The sequence below is a fragment of the Orcinus orca genome, chromosome 5 (genome assembly GCF_937001465.1).
Source record: "Orcinus orca chromosome 5, mOrcOrc1.1, whole genome shotgun sequence".
Lineage (NCBI taxonomy): Eukaryota > Metazoa > Chordata > Mammalia > Artiodactyla > Delphinidae > Orcinus > Orcinus orca.
The window spans coordinates 103,769,960-103,794,807 of NC_064563.1; the positions used below are offsets into that span (position 1 = coordinate 103,769,960).

General features: G+C 36.3%; 1 protein-coding gene across 2 annotated transcripts in view; it reads right to left on the reverse strand.

Annotated features, from left to right (window-relative positions):
* The window catches only part of EPHA6 (EPH receptor A6), an 893,594-nt gene that overhangs the window by 117,512 nt on the left and 751,234 nt on the right, over positions 1-24,848 (reverse strand). For both annotated transcript variants that reach the window (XM_049710017.1, XM_033433353.2), the window contains one exon: positions 21,207-21,416. In XM_049710017.1, coding sequence (XP_049565974.1) covers positions 21,207-21,416 — 210 coding nt within the window. The remainder of the gene's footprint in view (positions 1-21,206; positions 21,417-24,848) is intronic.

Genomic DNA, 24,848 nt, shown 5'->3' on the forward strand with positions numbered 1-24,848 from the left:
ATATGACAACAGGACACTGACTGAAGTAAAGGGCTCAAGTCGAAACCGAAATTGACAGAGTCTTCAACTCTTTTCAGTTGAATTCAAGGAATATTTATTGAGTAACAAACTAAAGCCGTTTCTACAGGGGGCTGTTTTTAGTTCAAGGAAAGACAACAACTCATTGCCTCTGATCTCAGACATAGGGGATTTTTATGAGTTGAATTGTGTCTCCCCAAAATTCCTATGCAGTTTTAACCCCAGTACTTCAGAATATGAACTTACATGGAAATAAGGTTGTTGCAGATGTACTTAGTTAAGATGAGGTCATACAGGACTAAGGTGAACCCCTAATTCAGTATAGCTGGTGTCCATATAAAAAAGAGGAAATTTGGACACAGAGACACGCACACAAGGAGAATGCCATGTAAACATGAAGGCAGAGATAGGGATAATTCTTCTATAGGCCAAGGAACATCGAAGACTGCCAGCAAATCACCAGAAGCTAGGAGAGAGGCATGAAACAGATTCTCTCTCAGCCCTCAGAAGGAACCAACCCTATAGAGTCCCTGATCTCAGACTTCCAGCTTCCAGAACTGTGAAACAATAAATTATGTTGTTCAAGCCACCCAGTTTGAGGTACTTTGTTATGGCAGCCCTAGCTAACTAATACAGGGATAGAAATTACAATGGAGACACAATCTCTATCCTCAAAATGCCTAAAAACAGCTGTTCTCATAGAAAAACTTACAGAGAAGTCCACTGGCAGAGATTTGTTACTTAAATGGTAAATGTCAGGAGCCTTGAAACAGAAGTAGGCAAAAGGGAAAACATATATTACCCAGGGCTGAATTTTGATGAGGCTGAAGATGAAGGGGATAGATGATTCAAAGCATGAATGTGCATTCTTGAAATAGGTGACCATGAGGTCAGTGTTGGGAAGATAAGTGAGGGAAAACCATGGGGAAAAGTGTGTTGATGAGCACACTTTTCTATTTCAAGAATAGAAAAAGTGGAGTCAGTAAGAGAAGTGGAAGATTAGGTGGTTATAGAATTTTGTTTTTAAGGACTTCTCTTTTAGCTCTAAATTTGGGTAGATGCACCCTCTTTGAAGGACAAATGTGAGGACGCTGGATCTTTTTAACATTTTTAACATGACAATATATATCTTAATATTAATGAAAAGCATGGAGCATTACCTTGTCAATCTTTCCAAAAATTCTTTAACAATATTATAAAATATTTCAGACACGTAAAATGTCACATAAAAACTAATACAATGATCACTCATATATCCACCACTTGGCTTTAAAAATATGGTATTTCTGATACAGATGAAGCCCCAGGAGTTCCTCTTCCAGATCTCATTTATTGCCCTGACTACCATACCCTATGTCTCCTATTCTGAACTTGCTGTTTATCATTTTCATGCATTTCTTTTTATATTCCTCCTACAGAGTTATCCAGGTTAGAGACGAGTGCTGGAGTCTTTATACCTCGGCCTCTGCCAGTGCCAGTTATTGGTCCAAGGCTGTCCCTGGTGGGATGTAAATCCCAAGTTGCTTCCCAGGCATTTTTGCTTGCAGGCAAAGTAGATGCCAGCAGTCTCTAGGGCAGTCTTCTGATAAAGCCCCAGGTGCTGACTGTTGGAGTATATATGTAACTGAGCAGGACCCTATGGAGACTTCCTGGGCCAGACTGCCCCCATGTCCTCTGCCTGCCTCTTGTTTGTAGAAAAGCTTTAGCCTCCCAGGCCTTCCCTGAGTTCCAAAGAATACATTTAATCAGAGAAGTGAGAAAATGCAGAAACAAAGGAAAACTGTCAAGCAAGACAAAATAATAATGGTTTAGCCATTAAACAAAGTTAAGGACTTTTAGCCCCTCCTCAAGGACTACAGATAATACTCTGAGCCATTTCCTTTGAGCTTTTTTTGCTGAAACCACCACCAGGTGGAAGAAGTTAACTCCATGCTGACCACAAGCACAAAGACCCCAGAAGGGTTGGTCCCAAAAGGTTGATGATATTGACTCCTGATTACCTTACCACCAACCAATCAGAAGAATGTCCAGGAGCTGATCACGCACCCCACAATACTCTCCCTCACCCTGTCTTTGAAAACCTTTCTCTAAAAGCCGTCAGAGGGTCTGGGTGTTTTTGAGCATTAGCTGCCTGCACTCCTTGTTTGGCACCTGCAATAAACACTGCATTTTGCTTCACTACCACCTGGTATCAGTATATCGGCTTTATTGTACACAGGTGAATGGACCCAAGTTCAGTTCGGTAACAAATGCATATTAGGAGCCTGTGTACTTAACAATAGTAAAGGGAAATAAGAAATATAGGAAGCACACTTTCAATGTCTGCTACCTGCCCCATAACATGGATACACCATACTTAATCTTGGTGGATATTTAATTCAAGTGAATATTTATTCTAATTTTTAAGAGTACATGCTAAGAGTACCATAAAAAATAGGTATCTTTAAGCATTCCCTAAAGATTTTCTTTATTTTTCAATTTAAGAAATAAGTCTCCCATAAAGTCCTGCTCTATGAGAAGGAAGAAGGGGTGGAAGGGAAGACTGTTTATTCAGGACTGTCAGAGATGAAGTGAGCTGGGAAATGAGCTAGAACTCCTTTTCACAGAGGGTAACTTGTTTTGATGCCTTAGGTCTGGATGCTGCAGAGATTGGGGGCAGGGCCTGTGTCCTGGCCTCCTGAGATACCCTCATGAAAGAAGAATCTTCCATTTCTCAGGGTATTTTCAAATCCTTTAAACTTCCAGTTTATACCTTGCTTAATCCTTGGTTATTTTACTTAATGTTTTAAAACATGTTTCACCTTTACTTTTTTTCTTCCCTGTTTAATTAATATTTAATTTTTTTTTTCTTTTAAGTGGGAATCAGGAGATATTTGCAAAAGGGGACAGGCTGATTGCCTAAGCCCAATGCAAAAGAGGCTTGAATCTGTTCTTTCTTCCTCATCTCCCTCCTCTTCCCACTCCCTTAGCTCTTAAATTTTGAGATACTAAAGAGATCTCTGTTTCCTATTTGAGTTCTTGTTGGTCTCCAGGACTTAAAAGGAAGACCTGAGGGACAGGATGGCAGCCTGAATCATATATACATAATGCTTTTGACATCTTGATATACACTAAGGGAAATAAGTATAGTTTTCCACCCAAAGAGCAAGTTACTTTTCACAAATTTGCCAAGGAGTAGTCGGAGCAGTGCTGATTTGTCCATGCAGCTCATGAACTATGTATATAGAGACTACAAGGACATCCAGGAGAGGAAATCCAACTGTGTAAATCTCCAACTTGAGCACATTTGTTTAAACCCAAAAGAGAAATTGTGAAAGATGTGATGGGGTAGTATTGCTTAAGGAGGGCCCCGTAAATGAAGGTAAACCTCGTTACAATTTTAATTTTAGGATTCTTTTACTTAAGTATTAAAATTTCCCCTTTAATGGTCTGTTTTAAGGATAAACAACTAACATACAACAACCACCACAGAAAAAACAAACTGATTTTTCAGGGGAAAATTTAACACATCTCCCAGTTTTCAGCTCTTTAGGACTTGATTAGTGTGATAAACTGAATGTTTGTGTCCCTCCAAAAATCACATATTGAAGCTCTAAACCACCCCTGGCATGTGATGGTATTCAGAAGTGGGGGCTTAGGGAGGTTACTAGGTTTGGATGAGGTCATAAGGGTGGGGCCCCCATGATGGGATTATTGTCCTGAAAGGAAGCAAAGAGCTCTCTGTCTTTTCATAATGTAAGGACACAGTGAGACGGTGGTTCTCTGCAAGCCAGAAAGAGAGCTCTCACTGCGGAACTGAATAAGCCAGAAACTTGATGTTGGACTTTCAGCCTTCAGAACTGGGGGAAATAAATTCCTATTGTTTAAGCCACCCACTGTATAGTATTTTGTTATGGCAGCCCAAATTGACTAGCAGAGTTAGGCTGAGAAAATGTCTAATAGGCATTTTAGTTTGGATGTCTGAGAACCTGATTATATACTTAAAAACTAGAATTTGCAGCTTGAAAATCAAAGTTTTATAAACTATAAAATGTCTCAGTAATAGTTCCTCATCCATCATAAGCTCCAGTGTTCTATAAAGTTTCTTTAGTGTTTGAAGCCAGTGGAGGAGCTCTTGAACTATGTTAATATCTTTCTTAAGATGAACATGGGGGCTTGAGACACCTCCGTGTAAGGTGACCGACATTAGGGAGCTCAGTCTTTACAATTCTTTTTGCTCTGAACTTCTTTTGATAATGTTGTACCAAAAAAACCTTTATCAATATTTCACATTTATATGAAAAAATGCAGTGCATAGTATGAGGACTCAGAAAGACTGGCAGTGCTATGGCACTACACAAAGAGATGTTATTTCTGGATTTACAAAGATGATAGGGAACTAGTATTTTCCACTTTATTATTGGAAGTAACTCATCTTAGAAATGCAGTGAAAAAGGCTGCACCTGAAGTGAACTATGAGCAAGTGTATTGATAGAAATGACAAGATATAGAAAGGAGTCATTGAAAACTGGAAAAAGAATTCAGATTAGACCAAAATAGCCCATTGTCGTAGATACTTTTTATGAATTTTTCCTAAGAAGAAATTGGAATTTAATATTAGAATGTTATTTTCTTGTATGTTGAGTAGACCTATGGTTAATGTAATATCTGGTAAAATGTATTTTGTTTTATTTTTATAACATAGGTTCAGGGTATTTTAAGTAATCCTTTTGTCATCCCCACAAATCCAGAACTGAAGAATACTCTCCAGATATTGTCATTTATTGATATCTTTACTGGCAGAGTCTCTGTGACTATGACAGCTAAGATTCTGGGCCAGTACAGACAAAATCAGGCAAGAAGTACACCTTACAAAATGCTGTTTTAATGGGGCATATTTCTGTCACATTGTGCCACATTCATATTTCATTTTTGTTTTCCTTACTCTTGTTTGTTTATTTCTTGAAAATTGTGACTCTCTTCTATATTCTAGGCAACTGTTCTAGGCAAGTTATATTCAAACTACATACAGTGAAGGACAAGGGACTTTACAGTCTGGTCACAATACCTTTCAAATCACAAAGTTCAGACTCATCTGTACTGCACTTCCTGCCAATGTGAATGGCAAGATGGTTACAATTTAGACAGCAGAGGGACATGAGGAGTTTTACAAAAGTTTTATTAGAAATGTGACCCAGATTAACCTCAAAAATTCAAAGTAGAAAACCAGTAAAAATGAATATATAGTGATATTTTAAAAAATCAAGAGGGGCTTCCCTGGTGGCGCAGTGGTTGAGAATCTGCCTGCCAATGCAGGGGACACGGGTTCGAGCCCTGGTCTGGGAAGATCCCACATGCCGCGGAGCAACTAGGCCTGTGAGCCACAACTACTGAGCCTGCGCGTCTGGAGCCTGTGCTCCACAACAAGAGAGGCCACGATAGTGAGAGCCCCGCGCACCGCGATGAAGAGTGGACCCTGCTTGCCATAACTAGAGAAAGCCCTCGCACAGAAACGAAGAGCCAACATAGCCATAAATAATAAATAAATAAAATTTTTTTAGAAAATCAAGAGAACAGTGCAAAATACCAAAGGAAGTATAATGAATATTATATCTTAAGATTGTTATTATAACCCTCTTTCTGTCCATGTTTTATAAGTTTTCAAGTAGGAATTAAGGGGACGTCCCTGGCGGTCCAGTGGTTAAGACTCTGTGCTTCCACCTCAGGGTGTTTGATCCCTAGTCGGGGAACTAAGATTCCATGTGCCTCACTGTGCGGCCAAAAAAAAAAAAAGTGGGGAAAAAAAAAAAGAGTAGGAATTTAAAAAGTATATTTAGCCAGAAATAGAATTCACGATATCAGAGAAAATGTTCTGCTTTTTTCTTGAGACTTCCTTATATTCTCTTGTTTCAGGATGAGGAAAATAACCATTTACAAATAGCTTTCCACATGATCTTACTAGGTGCTAAATCGGCTTATATTTTTCTGGGCTATTTCTAACACTTGATTAAATTTGCAATAGTGTTGGTAGGATGGGGGAAATTCTTACCTGAACAAATGTGGTCTAAATTCTGTGATTATATAGCCTGTATATAATCTGTGGTAACGCAGGAAAATAATTTAGAATTGTTTTATTCAAAATTATTTTATATAATTACCACATTCATATCCAAAATAAATTTGGGAAATATCCATAAAATAGGCAGCATTTATTTTTCAAAACAGTGCCTGAGTTGCTATTATTATTTCAGGTAATTTTCCTGATACTACAGAAAATCCACTGGAGTAGTTTATATTTATATTTCAATATTCTTTTCTGGTTTAACCCTGTCTTCATTAACTATGGTTTATCAGGTTGCTAGTTTCATTTATCTACCCTTTCCCCCCTCATATGTATCAATTATATATAAGCTACTGTGCTCAAATCTGTACAATCTCTCATTGCCTTAAATCTTCTAAGAATCATGGTTGCCCTCTTGCCCTTCGAGACATCTTCAAGGTCTCTTAAACGTTCTCAAAACTATGAGTTTCATTTATATGCAAGAAAACTTAGCATTGGCATTTAAAAATGTCAATGAAAAGTCTGCATGTTTTATTTTCCTTTCTACTAAGTTTCTCTCTACTTCTTTGTCTTCCACCCGATTTATTTTAAACATGCTGCTTTCACTTACTTTAACAATTCCTTTTTCTGACTTTTCATTTGATCTTTTCTCTGGGATTATTTTTCCACTTATACCTTAAATTTTATAGATAAAAACACTGACTACATCATTTTAAAGTCCAGTATTGGAATCTCAATATGAATGTGGGTAACTTCTCAGTTAAATATTAGAAGTCAGTTTTCTCTGATCCTTCCTCCCTTCTTATGGGTAGATAGTTCAGAGTTACTAAGCTTTAGTAAACAACACAAAAGTAAAATCCTTGTAAATCGGGGCTTATTAAAATGTACATCTTCTATCTCAGACAATACTAAACTAAGAAAAACAAAGTCACTCTTCCTTGATTTCCAGAAACCTTTTCAAATGTCCTGTGTCCTATTCATTCACCACAAGGGGGCATATGTGTACAAGTGTATCATGACCCTTTGGCAGCATCATTTTATGATGATTACATGCAAGTATTATTTTGTTTTGTTTTATCATGCTTTTATGTCTTTTTTTCCCTAGTATGTGTACTTTTTATAAACTGTTCCTAAGACGACTGTATTTTCTAATGTTGAGTGTGTAGAATGAATTTCACTTTAAAACCAGAAGATATATTCTACGTTAAAACTTTAGAAACTGCAACTCCAGCAGTTTCTACTATTTCCCATAGCCGCATAGCACAGGGAGATCCACCTGGTGCTTTGTGACCACCTAGAGGGGGGAGATAGGGAGGGTGGGAGGGAGGGAGACGCAAGAGGGAAGAGATATGGGAACATATGTATATGTATAACTGACTCACTTTGTTATAAAGCAGAAACTAACACACCATTGTAAAGCAATTATACTCCAATAAAGATGTTAAAAAAAAAAGACATATTGGATTTCAAGCAAAATCTAATCATGTCCAAGTACCCTGAAACCCCATCAACTTTAGAGATATTAAACATTCAATGGCATAATCTGAAATACACATAATTGTTTTAAGAGTCTGAGATAAAATTCAGCACCTGGGGCAACTACATGACTTTGCTGAGGAGAGTTATTCATGTTTTGGCCACAGGTTATAGTTATATCATTGTTTAAAGTATTTTCATAAAATTTTACAGGCCTTCCATAAGTGCCCAGAGAGGGGCATACATTTCCCCATCAGTCAATATTGGAGAAAAATGACCATCACAGATAAAGAGAAGAAACTGCATGAAGGTATAGCAAAGTGGTGACTAGTGAGGCCATCAAAACAAAGGTAACAACAGAATAAAAAATTAACATCAGGACTAACAATTTCACTCTTCATTATTAAGCATGTTTTACACTGAAAACTATCTTCTAAGAGAAACTGAAAACAAAATTTGGGCTACATGGAATATATATTCAAAGAATAAGGTCTCGGGGCTTCCCTGGTGGTGCAGTGGTTGAGAGTCTGCCTGCCGATGCAGGGGACATGGGTTCGTGCCCCGGTCTGGGAAGATCCCACATGCCGCAGAGCGGCTGGGCCCGTGAGCCATGGCTGCTGTGCCTGCACGTCCAGAGCCTGTGCTCCGCAATGGGAGAGGCCACTACAGTGAGAGGCCCGCGTACCGCAAAAAAAAAAAAAAAGAATAAGGTCTCTTAGTGTGACTATAACAAATCTAACTTCCCCTCGTCCATGCCACTCACCTTCCCTCCTCTCCCAACCCCTTTCCCACTATATTGACAAATCTTTTACCTGCTTGTGACTTTTGTCTTACTTAATGATGTGTTAGGCTGGGGGAGGAAATAATTGGATATGTGTCTTGATTATATTAGGGCAGTTAAGCGAGATAGGACTTTTAGATAACCAGTTTCACAATCACCTGGGTGTTTATTAAAAACCCAGATTTCCGGATCATACCTTGCTACTCCTCCCACAGACCTGCTGAATGAAAATGACTCTCTGGGGCTGGGAATTGGGAATCTGCATTTTAAATAAGTACCTTAGGTGATTTTTATGCTGTTCATCTTAGTAGAGGCTATAATCAATACTTTAGCTTATTATCTTGTTGGTTGTTATAATATTTCTGTAGATAGTAGCCAGTATTATCAAGTCTATTCAAGATGTGGTTATAAACTCCAAGTTTATAACACACTGTTTTTTCTACCATATTATGTCTATAGTGTTTTCTTCATTACGTAATGATTCCACATACATATTAGCCTATTGTAATGCCCTGATTATAAAATTCTATTGAGGGTGGGGTGTATATGAGGGTGTAATAGCTTACCCCTTGCCTTTGTTAGTTATTACTTTCTACGAATAATACAACTTGGTTCTATCGAATTTACATGCTGTGGAGCAACTAAGCCCGTGCGCCACAACTACTGAGCCTGCATGCCACAACTACTGAAGCCCGCTTGCCTAGAGCCCGTGCTCCGCAACAAGAGAAGCCACCACAGTGAGAAGCCCGCGCACCGCAACGAAGAGTAGCCCCCGCTCACCGCAACTAGAGAAAGCCCCCGCGCAGTAACGAAGACCCAACGCAGCCAAAAATAAATAAATTAATTAATTAAAAAAAATCTCTGAGCCCTCAAAAAAATATATGTTATAAACACTTAAATTTAAAATGTTGGGGCTTCCCTGGTGGCTCAGTGGTTGCGAGTCTGCCTGCCAATGCCAGGGACACGGGTTTGAGCCCTGGTCAGGGAGGATCCCACATGCCATGGAGCAACTAGGCCCGTGCATCACAACTACTGAGCCAGGGCACCTAAAGCCTGTGCTCCACAAGAGAAGCCACCGCAATGAGAAGCCCGTGCACCGCAACGAAGAGTAGCCCCTGCTCCCCGCAACTAGAGAGGGCCCACATGCAGCAACGGAGACCCAACGCAGCCAAAAATTTAAAAAGAAGTTGTCTTCCCTTAAAGAGATTTTACTTTTATAGTATATATGAAAAACAAAATTTTTTACCACTAAAAAGAACAAGGTAATGATTCAGTTTCTATAAAAAAACCAGAATTAAGGATCAGAATGTGTTAGGACCTAAATTATTCAATAAACATTATCTTTATGTATAATTCATTTAGCAGCTGCCTATTTATGACACATATTATACACTGATTAAGAGCATGGTTAAACAACTGAATAATGTGCATGCTTCATATGATAACACTCTGTTCTTACTGCAAGTTTAAAGAAGCAGAACTGTGTATAGTGAAACTCTGTGTGTTTATGCTAATTAGAATAGGTCATGATCTGAATATATGCTAGTATTTATGGATCATGAATGCATTCAGAACTGCTCCTTGCAGAGGGAGAGGTCCAAGGGAAAGTTTAAGAAAGTTATTTGCGGTCTCCTTTTCAGTGGCCTGTAGTGAACCATGGCTGTAAATGTTTGCTGTATGAAAACCTGATTGGTGTAGCTAGCATAAACCAACAAAGGGACAGCCAGGTGAGAAAACAGAGAAAATGGGGAAAAAGTATTTATTTCTTAACAAGGATGCTGATAAATTTTTGAATGTTTGAAATTCAATTTTGTATCTTTTAAAAGTATACTTCAGAATTCGATAGCACTTTCTCTAGCTTTTGATCTCCTAATGATTGTTTATAGGCTTGGAAAAGCTGATGATTGTGGGGCTTAATGGTAGGCCCTAGGGTGACAATGAGGGATAGGTATTGAATTTGAAACTGTGGAAGAATCTGAGGTTTCATGGAATATTGCCCAGAATTCCATTTAAAAAAATCAGTAATGGTAATGTTCATTTCCTTAATCTCTTCATCTTTCATTTAAAAATAAATGTTACCCAGTGAAATGACCTCCATCTTTTTGATTAGAAAAGTCACATGAAAACAATCAAACAAACATGCTATTTATTCACCAACTAATACCAGGGAGAAAAATTTTTAAATATACTGATCAGAAAGATATCTTGGAACTCTGCCAGGAGGTATTTCTCTATTTCTATAACATATGTTGCTTTCTTTCTCTTAGCATGAAGTAAAATATTCATTGCAGAATACTTTAAAAAGTTCAATAAACAAAAGAACAAGAAACATTTTGAGATATGTGTGTATTTGTAATATATACCACCAAAGACTAAGAGATCATTCTCCTTATTTCTCAATCTTCAAAGACTTTCAACTACTGCTATCCATTATCTTCCGCATGGGTCTCAGAGGTGAGAAACAGAAAGAAGTTTGCATAGGACAGGACAGAATTTACATTGGGAAGTACTGGAGAAGGAGGAAGATTCAGTTGTGGAACAGATACTTTCCTTTAACAATGTCATTATAGCAATAGTTAATTGACATTGTTCCTAACGTAATAGCCATGTGACTTGAGCACATCACTTAATTTCTTTGGGCCTCAATTTCCTTACTTGTTAAAAAATATATAAATATATAAATACATACTCACATACGTTGGCAGAGCTATTGACACAAGATATCTCAAGTATCTTCACCATTCTTTATGTTTTCTATTACCAGCTTATACAAAGCTACCATCATTTCTTGTCTAGGATGAGGCAAATGAATCTTTTGTTCTCTCTTTTGCCCTCTACAATTCATTCCCAACATATCAGGCAGAGTGAGCTCTTAAAAAACACAAATTCTGTTATGTCCTCAACTGCTTAAAGTTTTCCAATGGCTTCATTTCATAGTTAGTCTACTCCTTTCCATGACCTTTGAGTTTATACAGAATCTGGCCTCTCAGTCCTAGTTTCCTACCACTTTCCCTGATCTCTCAGTGTGTCAACCATCTTGGCCTTATTCCTACTTCTAAAATGTGCCAAGCTTGTTCCCTAAGGTTTAGGATCTATATTTGTTTTCCTTCACCTCAGAACATCTGGCTTCAGATCTTTTCTTGGCTGGTACCTTTACAATTTTCAGGTCTCATTTCAAATGACACCTCATTAAAGACATATTTTCTAGCCATGCTTCCAAGGTAGCTACTCAATTTTATTTTTTATGTTTTTATTATATATCCAGCATCTATCACTATCTAAGACTGAGATTCCTCTTTCTCTCTTTTTAAATTTTGTTTATTATCATTATTCCCACCATACTCAAGGCTGTAAGCTCCAAAAGAAAAGCTTATTCATTGGAATATCTCCAGTCCTCAGAACAGTATCTGGCACAAAATAGGCACTCAACACACATGTTGTATAAAATCTCAGACTGTAATTACACATGATTATTTAATGCCTGTCTTCTCCCCAGACCTTAAGTACTTTAATCTCCAATTTAGCACCCAATAATATTAAGATATACATGTTAGATGAATAAATTATGATTATTTAATCCTCAAACTAACTGTATATTTATAGTCTGCTTAGATAATTTAGTCAGTTTGTATGACTGAGGTGATATTTTACTTAAACTCATGTTTTCATTTTCCTATTTACATTACCTATTAATCTGGAGGTTTTCTTACGTGTTGATTACTGCATCAGAATGTCTTCAGATACAAGTCATAGAAGGCCCAATTCTCAGTAGCTTAAGCAAATAAAATATTTAACTAAATTATAAAAAAATAACTGGAGTAAGTGGATTCTGTGTTGACATAGATGCTTAACAATTTCATCAGAGAACCAGGTTCTTTTGCTCTCCTACTTGGCCGTCTTTAGCACTGGGTTTGTCTCCTTAGGCTTGTTGCCTCATGACTGAAGGATGGCTATCACAGCCCCAAGCCTATGTCCTTCCAAAACTATAATCAAGGCAATAAAGAAAAGAAGGGGCCAATTCTACAAAGCTCTCTCAAGAAAGAGAGCTTGGTTACATCTTGATGTAGCCAAGATGTGGTTCTTGGTTACATCTTGATGTAGCCAAGATGTGGTTCTTGGTTACATCTTGATGTAACCAAGATGTGGTTCTTGGTTACATCAAGCCTATTTATAATAGACTTCAACCCCCAAATTTTCCCCACAGTTGCCAATCTCACTTTCCTTTATGTTTAAGTGACCTGTCAAAGAGTAAAATTTAAGTGTCAAAGGAGAATGGTATAACTGGCTTATGTATAAATCATGATTTATTTCTTGGACCTGAGTTCATCATAAACATCCAAATAAAGATTTTATTAGAAAGGAAGAGACGACAAGAGAGGCTGGGTAGCCAACTAACAGGGTCTGCCACAAACAGCATAAATAACTGATAACCTTTTTCAATTTATTTACCATTGATGTGAAGCTCTTTACACTGGGAATAAGTAAGTCTTCATAGAGCTTTCATGTGATTTATCCTGTATTTATAATGTTTTCCTTTCCAGTTTTTTATTGTCAGAGGAAAAAAAAAGCATTTTTTCCACATCAGAGATAAAACTAGAAATTAAGCATTAGTAATGACTTCTTTCTTCAGATGGTACCTTTGAAACTCCAGGGCTAAGGTCAGCAGTTTTGTGTACGTTGCCTTGTTTTTTCTTTTCTCTGCACAAGCAAGATGGGCCAATGAACACTGTACCTTCTGCTTGCTAAACATCCGCTGATTGATCTTCCCCAGGAAATCAATTTAGTCTGGGTTTATTCTAAAATCACTGGGAGCAGGGAGAGAACCTCTGAATTACACAGCGTTGGATGTTGCAAAAACAAGCAGCACTTGGTATTTCCTGTGGTTCTTGGTTACATCAAGGTGTACGCCAAATATCTTGAGAACTGTGACTGGTCTTTGATTATTCCTCATTGATTAGCACTTACACTAGAAGGATTGGATATATTCAGATGTTTGTAGGTATTAAAATATTATATATTATGTGATTTTTATGAACAATTTGTCTTGGGTCTTATCCATGCTATAGGCATCGACCAAAACATTGGTAGAATGTTTTCAGAGACTTCAAAATAGAATTATCCCGTTTGTGAATATCCTGACCCATTGTCATAATTGCTTCAATGTTTGTAACATTTGCTGCTTTCTACTGTAATTATTTCATCTCCTTATGATACATTAAGGATTGTCTTAGGCTTACTCATTTGCTGGCTTGTGATTAACAGTGACATCAGAGAAAAAAATTAATATAATTTTACTGAAAACAATGTTCTTATAGTTTCAATCACTTTCTTTCTACCATTTTCTTATTTGTGTAATTATCAGCAATCAATTAAGCAGCCACTAAGTAGTATATTAATCTAGGTGCTGAAAGCGTTAAAAAATGTAAAAGATAAATAACCTGCTCTCTAGGGTTTTATAAAAATCTAAAGGGATTCATTACTTTAGGAAAAAAAATAAAACTACTCGTAAGTCACCCCAAGCCTTGAGCACTGAACAGAAAGTTTCTTAGTGGTCTCTTGTCTTCAGTAATGTCTTCCCAGGTCTAAGGCCTTAGGGTCCTTTCTTTAAAATGTATATTGGAAAGACACAAGACTTACATCTACAAAGGATTTGCTTTTGTACATGCTTTGCACAAATGACAGATGGGGGTTTTCCCAGAGCATGGCTTGGCTTCTTAATGGTATGTATGACTGAACAGGATGGTCTTCTCTCTAGCTTCAAGGTTTCTGATAGAGCAATCTGCTTTGCACAGTCCTTTTCTACTCTGTGTATGATAATCTTCAAACCTGTTTCCTGTGTTTTACTACCAAGAGCTCTGTAATGATCACAAACCCTTGTTTCCTAAGCTTCAGAGATGAGACCTTTCCAGGAAATCATTCTTTAGATATTATCTGATATTGTTGATTCCCATTTCCATCTTATGCTCAAGACCTGCCATTGTCAGTTCACCTAAGTAGTACATTTCAAAGAGGTCTGTGCCCTCTGATAGCACTGTCCCCGAAAATTACCATGAAGCTTTTGGGTCTCTCAGCCTGTGATCCAAGCTGGTATGTATGGTATTTATCTCTTGAACAGTTATTGAATATTCTTGCTTTGCACTCAGAACATGTTCTCTCTGGTTTAGTATAAAGCTTTGTTGCCCTTTCATCTGCATTGTTGTGGATTTGCTTTCTGGCACTTGGGCTCAAAGTGTGGACACACTAATTCCTGAGCATATAGTTTTTATACATTAGATCATTAGAATATCCTTTACAAAAAGTTTATATTGACAAGGATTTATAAAAACTGTCAGATTTTCTGCTCATGAATTAGTCCATCAAACAAACACTTGCTGGTTCAAGGGCACTTTTTTCCCTTTGAATTTAGGAAACCTAATATTGGCACATCGATTTCTTCCTCTTCAGCTAATTATAATAGTCTGTATATTTGACTGATTTTGACTGACTACTACCATAATACCTGTCAGGTGAGAACTGTTTTTGGGAAGAGTCATTTTGTTGTTTTTCCCAAATGGCATAGCTCCTTTCTTAGTGATGAATTCAGTTTATCAAGCCAGGATTTTATTGTTTTTCATTCTTCCAAGGTTTATTTGTTCACCACCTTTTTATTGAAAAAGAAGTTATTTAAATCTTCACATTATAGCTTTCTGATAACATAGCTATTTTTCTCACTTTTTTTCTTTATATTCAGGCTGCTGAATTACATTTGCCTAGAGGAAACTCTCATTTCCTTTTCTTGAATTTTTCATCAAATTCTGTGCAGAAACCTGTCCTTATTTCTATTTATGTTAATGATATGTAGCTTCATGGGGGCTAGTAGGTTTCACGGTCCTCTACCCAAGAGTGCCTTTGTGCCCGAAGGTGTCATATCACTTCATTTTTTTGCTTGGTTAAATCTTAAGGAACAATTGAAGTACAAGTCATTTTTCTGGTTGGCCCTGGTTCACCTCCATAGACTTAGTGTAAGATGCACTTTACCACATGGTGTATCTCAGCACAGTGTCACCTCTGTCATCAATGACTTGATGGACAGAGAATCTTGGGGTAGGATCTCAAAGGATAAAGTTTTATTTTTCAAAATCCAGAAATATCAGAAACATCTCTCAGTACAAGTCCTTTTATTTAGTGCATTGGATACCATATGATTTTAAATGAAAGCATTTAAAAATATTTTATTGCATAACATTTTAAAGTAACTCTTTTAGTTAAGAGACAGAAGTGAGTGAAAATTCTGAGTAGGTTTTATTAGCAGGTTAAGCATGTTCTCCAAGCAAATCTCAACTATTCATGTTAAATTAAAGTTCTTAGAGGCAGAATAGTGAATGATCTAAAATACTTTTTATCTCATTTTCATTAAAAATATTTACTCTTAAAGCTGGACATGTCTCAAGATTTAAAAATTCACATCAAAAAGTCAAGCCAGGGACTTCCCCGGTGGTCTGGTGGTAAAGAATGTGCCTTACAATACAGGGGACGCGGGTTCAACACCTGGTCAGGGAACTAAGATCCCACATGCCGTGGGGCAACTAAGCCCACACACCACAACTACTGAGCTCACGTGCCTCAACTAGAGCCCACATACCACAAACTACAGAGCCCACGGGCTCTGGATCCCTCGTGCCACAACTAGAGAAGAGAAAACCCACATGCTACAACTAGAGAGAAGCCCGCACGCTGCAATGAGAGATCCTGCATGCCTCAACGCCTGCCGCAACTAAGACCTGATGCAGCCAAAAAAAAAAGTCACGCCAACTTAGAAACACTTGAGTTAAGGGTAAAGGAGGAAGGTGCATGTCTTCTTAGATTGACTCTTCTCACATCTTACGTAGAAGAGGGGAGGTTAAGAGTTGGAGCTTGGAGAGGTCTTATGAATGCAAAGTAAATAGAATTAAGATGTTAACAGAACTGTGATTATACGGATTATGTGTTGTCAATAATGAGACTGTACTTCAACTAGGAAAGTACTTGTATGGAAATATCACTATCAAAATAAAAAGCAAACTTTGTCTTCATAACACAAGTGAACACAATTGAAAATCAGTATCAAGGAATTTTAGAATTTTTACAGATATTGTGATAAAATGATTCTTCCATTTTGTTTCGATCTTTAAACTATAAGAAATGGAGCTACTCATTATAGTTAAAAAAACCTCTGAGCAGTAGCTGCCATTGTACCATATCTTAAATAAAACTTATCTCTTAAAACAGACAAGTGTGAGCCATAATATATCTTTTAATGTTCTTTTTAGGTAAATAGGACCTCATTTCCATACTTGAGAGCAAAGAGGCTTAATATTTTCAATGTAAGTTTAAGACTTGTTGCTTAGCAATATTCAAATGAGAGAGAGTCCCTCCTCCAGAACTGGATATAAAACAATTGTCCATGTGAATGTGTGTTAGGTTCAGTAAAGGAAGAGATTTCTTAGCACTTAAATTATAACCAGATATGAGACCATGTAATCAAATGAGAACAATCCAACTCAGTAAATTTTGTGCAGATTGTTAGCTACATATCACTAATTGTATATGTATCATTAGGTGTGGTTCATAATCATTCACCAACCTCTCCTCATGAAGTGCCTGGTAGCCTCTTTATAGAATTGGCATGTAAAAGCAAGGCCTCTCAGTTCTTGTCTAGATCCTATTTTTGTGCATTTTTTTCCCTTCTATCTTTAGCCCACATTTCTTGGCTTTCATGCCTTCACCAGTTCTTGATGTCCCTTTGCAAAGGCTTGATGTATTTTAGTACAGAGCTTACCAGGAGAATCTGCTACTCCTGTAGTTGCCTTTCAAGCTGCATTGCCCACTCTTGGTATCTGAACACCTGTTGGTTTTATTATGCGTTACTTGTTCAGTTAGTCTTGGTCCTCTCTCTGTGCAGCCTTTTATCTCTTCTCAAGAATCCCTTTAGTTTTAGTAATTGGCCCTCCAAGGGATAGGGCCTTAAATATGGTAGCTCCATAATAAACTGTATTGAATACATGTTGAAGGAATAGTCTTAGACTTGATGCAGGACATGCAAAAAACACTCTTAAGCTGCAGGAAGAAATACTAGAATTTCTGCTTATTATCAGTTGTAAATCCCAGCCTTTTATTTACTTTAGTGTATTTTATAGTGTAGACAATACATTCTCATACATTCCATGGATAGGTCTTCTAACTAGGGGGCTAAAGTCTCAGTAATTGTTGGCAGAGTAATTTCTCTTGTCTCATCTCTTTCTGGTCTGGTCAGTCTGGCTCCAATGGCTCCACCTACCACAGGCTGACCAGTTCAGCATGATAGGCAGTACTGGGGTCACAATGGTCACCCCATCTTTCCAGCCTGTCTTTTAACCAGTTCTTACTGCTCTTTGCTGTGATATGTGCTTTCTATATTGGCAAGGTCATCATAATGGAAAATGTTTATTTATTTATTTTGTCCCTGTATTGATTCGGAAAGGGTAGTTTCAATGACTACTTTCTTGAAGTATACAAAAAAAACCCCACCTTTATCTATGATGTCTTCCTGTTTTTAAAACCCTTCACAAGCCTCCCTACCTCCAAATCCTTTGCGATACAGATAAAAACATTTATTAAAAAAATAAGGAAATAGCAATTATACAGCAAGAGAAAGAGTCAAAATCTTTTAAGGTAAAAGGTATGTTCCAGGAAAGTTGTATACAGATAAAACTTTTAAAAATGAAATCCCACTTTAAAAAATGTATCAAGAGAGCTTGCTATTTATTTTCATTTTAACATTTTTATAAAGCAAAGAATCAATTTCATATAAATGACCATTCTTCTTTATTTTATTTTACAGGGCTTGCTTGAACTGAGGTATATCTTCACTAGGCAGTAGTTTTCTGTCTCATTCCTTTTAACAGGAAATACAAAAAGTACAGTTATATAAAGTCCTAAAATTTTTACACAAAATTTGAACAGAATGACACCGCTCAATCTGGCATTATCTTGATGACTTTGAGACAGAGTACCTGTGACCTTTTGTTATAATTCTGCTTTGTAAGTTAGCCAAGTTATCTTTAATAGGGATTCTCTGTCTTGATTAATAAAACATCACCATTCAACTAGTTTTTCAATCCAGAAATACTAGTGTCATCTTTCAGTCCTTCTTCTTCCTTATAATTCATATCTAGTTAGTTATTGAGTCTTGTAAATTATACATTCATAACAATTTTCAATTTTCCTCCCTCTTTATTCCAACCACTATTGCCCTAATTAAAGCCATATGACCTTTTTGGTCTATAGCAATAATGCCCTAACTGGTCTTCCTGTTACCAGTCCTCCTGTCCTTCAAGCTTTCCTTCACACTGTTTCAATAATATTTTCTAAAACATGTATGTATTTTATTATTCCTCTACTTAAATCAATCAATGTCTGTCTCTTAATTACTATTGAAAAACCTTCAAATTTCCTGATGCGCCACCCAACTACCATCACAATTATTCCTAAGAAACCTGGCCCCTCCACTGCTTCTCGCCCCCATTCCAAACTGTCCACATTTGTGTAAACATTCCCATTCACTTCCCCAAATTGCTGTGTCTTTTTCTCTTTCTGTTTCCTCTATCTGGATCTCCCCCCCAACTGTCTGCCAAATGAAATCTTTTAATATTTGTTCAACTTATCTTCTTTGTGATGCTTTCTCCAGACCTCTGCTTTTTGGTACTTCCACATTTCTTTTACAGACTTTTGCCACATGATATAATGCACTGAATAGTAAGGAAGCATGAGTCTGTCTACCCTGTCAAAAGGCAAGCTCTTCAAAGGCAAGAGGTCTGCTATTTTGAGATTTGAATGTCCATGTTCATTATAAAGTCAATTAATCAGTATATGATATTTTGTACCCCACGATCCTCCGAGCAGTTAGGTATGTCTGAGACTTTTTTTAAAAAAGTACTTGGTTACATTATTTACCATTTACTTGGTACCTCAAATTCAGAGACTTATTTCTTAATCAAGACATAATCTTGATGAATTGGGAGATTGGGATTGACATACATACACTAATATGTATAAAATGGATAACTAATAAGAACCTGCTGTATAAAAAAATAAATAGAATTCTAAAATTCAAAAAACAAAGACATAATCTATAACTTTCAAGAAGCACTTTTCAGAGTGTTAGTATATGGTGACCTAATTTGATGTTTAATTCTGTAGTCAGATTTAAACTAAGACAGCACTGTTCTAGGCCTCTTAGTCCTTACAATCATATAAGAGAGAAGAATATGTCTGGAATCTGGATGTCAAATCTGACAACAAAATTTATACATGCTTCAGGATTTGAGTTACCCTGTCAATTTTATTAGTATCTTAAATTTAGTTATGAACTTCTCATTTTAAAAAGCAGTTAAAATATTATTTAATATGAATTTCAAGTGTATCTATATAGACATACAGCCAAAGAATCTAGTAACTACTCCTAAATATATTGTTCATTATTTCCTATCTTATTTTATCCTTTTAGTAGATCATACTTGTTGCAATTTTACTGAACATTTTGTTTTATAATATTTTTATAATAATTCTAAATACTGTTCTCTAAGGTTGTAAATAATATGCATAGTAGAAAAATCTTACACGCATTGTTCCATAACTTGAAAAGTCGCTTTAACTTATACATTTACAAAAATAAAAGAGAAGAAAATAAAAGCCTTGAAAAGAAAATAATTATGACATTTTCCAGTTAGAAAATGGATTTGAAAATACTGCTTTTTCTAAAATGAACAATTTATTTTCAGACTTGATAGAATTTTATTTTTATGAAGCTTTTTGATCAAATTAGAAGATCAGTAGATACTTCTACCTTATATATCAGACTCAGATTAATTTATTCTCCTTAGAACTATTTCATTGTTGGAGAAATTAGTGAAAATATCATCAATACATTCATGTAGAGGATTTTTACAAAGCAGACATAGTAAGGGTATAACATGTTTTATTCATAATACTAAACTTGTACCCATTCTAGAGCAGTTAAATACAGTGAGGTTTCAAAAAAAATCTCATAGAAAATGAAATAAAAGATAACTAAATAAAAGATTTGCCTCTTTTAAAATAATGTGTAATGTCAGAATAAGAGAAGAGAATAAAAACATCTTGAATAGTTTTACTGACTCATTTTTCATTGAAGCTGAAATGAGTCAATGGTGAGGGTTCTGTTTAAAAAATAACAGACTAGTATAATTTTACAAATTATTAGCTTTTTGACAGCCTGAGACTTAACTCCTTGAAACAATAACCAAAGAGATCAGTGGAATGAATTGGTTCATGAGTTAAGTTGAGATTGTATTATTGACAGATCATAGTTTGGGTCTCAAGTTTTAGCCTTCTACTCCTGCTCACATTTCCCCCAAGTCCCATTCAAAAGAAGGTTGAGAGTGTATTTATATATCTCCAGAGAAACCTACATTGTTCATTTTTAAGTATGATCAGACGTTCCATAACATTTGCTATGAGAAAAAAATTTTCATTTCCTAACCACTGGTTCTTTACCATCACTGACTTAATTGATTGCACCACTGGCCTGTACAGAACTCCATTTAAAGGAGATAACTATTGAAACATCAAAAATACTCAGGCAAAGGCAGATTTTTTGTGAGGGCAGTAATGACGTGGATCTCAAGCATGATGTTAAAGTCCCCACAGAGTGGAAGAAAGGAAACAATTAAGTGTCAATTCTTTTTTAAACCAGGCACTCAGATAAAACAAATACTTCTCAATTAGATAATGATGTTAAATTGGGAAAACGACAAATGAGAGCAGAAAATTAGAAAACAAAACCAGAATTACTCTAATAACGTTAAAAATAATAAAAGTAAACAAACTATATTGGAAAAGGATGTATAAACTTACAGTTGTTGTATAAGCAGCTTCTGGATCGTCTTCCAGCACTCGGGAGAGACCAAAATCAGAAACTTTGCATACTAAGTTGCTGTTGACCAATATATTCCTAGCTGCTAGATCTCGGTGAACATAACCCATATCAGAAAGGTACTTCATTCCTGATGCAATGCCTCGGAGCATACCAACCAACTGGATGACTGTGAAGTGGCCATCATGTTTCTGAAAGAGAATCACAGTTATTTACATTGATTTATTTTATTGTAGTGCGTGTGCACGCATGCATGCATGTGTGCCTGTTTGTGTAGGTGTGTGTGGTGTATTAAATGAAATTCTTGAATTTATTTTACTGGATCCAATGAATGTAAGTATCAAGTATGCTGATCATTGACTGTGTTCATAACAAAAGATAAAAATTTGTTGGAGATTTAAAGGAAAGGAAAATCTAGCTTGAAGTGATGAAGGAGGGAAAAGAAAGGCGAGAAGAGAATCCACCAAATTAACGTCCAGAAAAAATGATTTCAAAAACTTTAAGTAACAAAAGGAAACTAAAATCGAGTAAGATAGTAGCAAAGACTTCCAAGAAAAAAGAATTCACTTTCCGTAGTAGTGAGCTCCCAAGGCAGTAAAACCTAGGATGTGATGAAAGCTGTGTGATTGCTGGAAATATGGTGAAAAATGATCAACGAAAAAGAAAAACTGATTGCATAAACGAGTTTAGGAAAGTTGCAGGAGAATGGAAAAAAAAACCCACATGCAAACAGAAAATAACTAGATTTTCCCAATCTTTCCTTATACAGTTGACTCTGAAACAACATGGGTTTGAACTGTGAAGGTCCACTTATACCTGGAGTTTTTTCAATAAATACACAGTTGGCCTTCCTCATCTGTGGGTTCCACCAGCCGGCAGATAGTGTACAGTACTATGTTTACAGTCCTGGGTTGGTTGTATCCGAGGATGCAGAATCCACGGATACACAGGGCTGGCTATGGAACTTGAGCATCTGCATGTTTTTGTATCTGAGGCTGGTCTTGGAACCAATCCCCCGCGGATACCCAGGGAAAACAATATAGAGCAAATATAAAGAAAGGAGTTGGCAATTGACTGAAAACAGGACTATTTTATTATAGTTCCCAGCGGGAAAATTAAAAGAAATATGAATAACAAGCCAAGCACAGCACTGGTATGTAGTAATTAATCCCTTGACTATTTATGCCTCTCACCTTGATTTAAAAAAATATTTTTAACTGAAGTATAATTGATTTACAATATTGTATTAGCTTCAGGTGTAGAGCATAGTGATTTAGTATTTTTTGCAAATTATACTCCAGTATAGGTTATTGCAAGATGATGGGTATACAGTATATCCTTATGTATTTTATAAATACTAATCTGTATATATTAATCCCATGCCCTTAATTTGTCCCTCGCCCCTACACTCTCCACACTGGTAACCACAAATTTGTTTTCTAAATAAAAATAATATTTTTTTAAAAAGTAAAAAAAATCCAGTTGTCATTCATACAAGATGTGTGCACCAACAAGACCAGATACAAATAGTACAAGAGTACAAATGTAGAGAAAATGAATATAAAAATAATTTAAGTTTGAAAAATAATGCATATTGTTCTACTTAGTTATTTGGAGATTGTTGTCATTAATGGGGTTATTGAGAAACATGAGATTCTCAAGTCGGTTTCACACATCGGGTAACATTTATTTATGAATGATATTAAAAATTAATATCTATTAAGAGACTAGAGGACTATATTACCTTATACAGTGTGATAGAGGCATACATAAGAGTATCTCAAAATTTGCAAAGTTAAAGCAGATTTCATGGATATACGATTTAAAACCATAGAGTAGCTTAAACACAGTGACGATTTGACCCTATCACAGTGACATGGTCTCCTGTACAATGATGATTCATCAGTCAGTTAAATAAATAAACTTATATTGCAAATGGAATAAACTTCATCTTACTTATCAACATACGTCCCCGATAGCTCTCTGATAATATCTCCCAACTCAAGTGCAGAGTAAGGAAAAGAACACTCTCTTAAAAGAAACATTCTACAGCAAGAGTATCCATTTAAGCAGGCTCTTCTGTATAATTAATGTATAAAAGATAACCTAGCAAAGAAAATCTTTGGTGTTATTAGCTCTTTACGTTTCCCATCCATCTTCTTAGACAGTGCACAATTAGATGAAATCTGCCTCTTCTGTCATGTACCCTACCTACCTCTCCTCTATTAGGTATCTCAAAGCCTTTGAAAGCATAAATTCTTTTGGACTAGAAAGGATTACACTGATTTTAAAGAGATGGTTCTTTTACGTATTAGTAAGTGAAGTTATCTGGTATCAACAGTTCTTGTCAAGGCAGAATTTCTGTATAGTAGGAAATGTTAATGGATGATCTGAACACTAAAGAGTGCCTCAGTTTCCTTATCTCTACAATGAGAATAGTATAATCTAACTCAGAATTGTAGTGAGAATCACATACAAAACACATAGCACAGCCCATCATGTATTTTAATAATAGTCATTATTTAATAAAAACTTATAATCATATGTAGTTTTTGTCATTTTAATATTAATCAGAAAATTCTCCACTCACTTTCCTGAAAAATCAGTTGGCAACAGAAACTCTTACATTATAAAGAGAAATAGTTACTTAACACCAGGTTGAAATTTAACTTCCTATCTTGTTCTGAGGGTGGCACAAAGCACCAAGTTATTTCTTTAAAAAAAAAGACTATTTTTTGGAACACTTTTAGGTTCAAAGCAAAATTAAGAGGAAGGTACAGAGATTTCCCATATACCTTCTGCCCCCCACCACATGCATAGCCTCCCCACACGATTATCAACATCCTTCACTGGAATGGTACATTTGTTACAACTGGTGAATCTGCAATGACAAATCATAATCGCCTGAAGTCCATGGTTTCAACATTAGGATTCATTCTTGGTGTTGTACATTTTTGGGTTTGGACAAATGTATTATAACATGTACGCACCATTACATATCACATACTGTTTATGTATAGTACCGTATATCAATAACATAGTACTTTCACTGCTCTAAAAAGCCTCTGTGTTCCACCTGTTTATCACACCTGCCACCCCCCCTCCCCTGGCAACCACTTATTTTTTCATGGTCTCATAGTTTTGTCTTTTCCAGAATGTCATATGGTTGGAAGCAGTACACAGCCTTTTCAGATTGGCTTCTTTCACTTAGTTGTATGCATTTAAGATTCCTCCATGTCTTTTCCTGGCTTGAGAGCTCATTATTTTTAGTGGTGAATAATATTCCATTGTCTTTATGTACAGTTTATTTACCCATATACTTACTGAAGGACATCTTGGTTGCTTCAAAGTTTTGGCAATTACAAATAAAGCTGCTGTAAACATCTCTGTTTATAGACTGTTTATAGCAGTTTATATAGCTGCAGGCTTTTATGTGGACATAAGTTTTTGATTCCTTTGGCTAAATACCAAGGAGGGCAATAGCTGGATCGTATGGAAAGAGTATGCTTCGTTTTTGTAAGAAACTGCCTGTCTTCCAACGTGGCTGTACCATTTTGCATTCACACCAGCAATGAAGGAGAGTTCCTGTTGTTCCACATCTTCACCAACATTTGGTGTTGTCA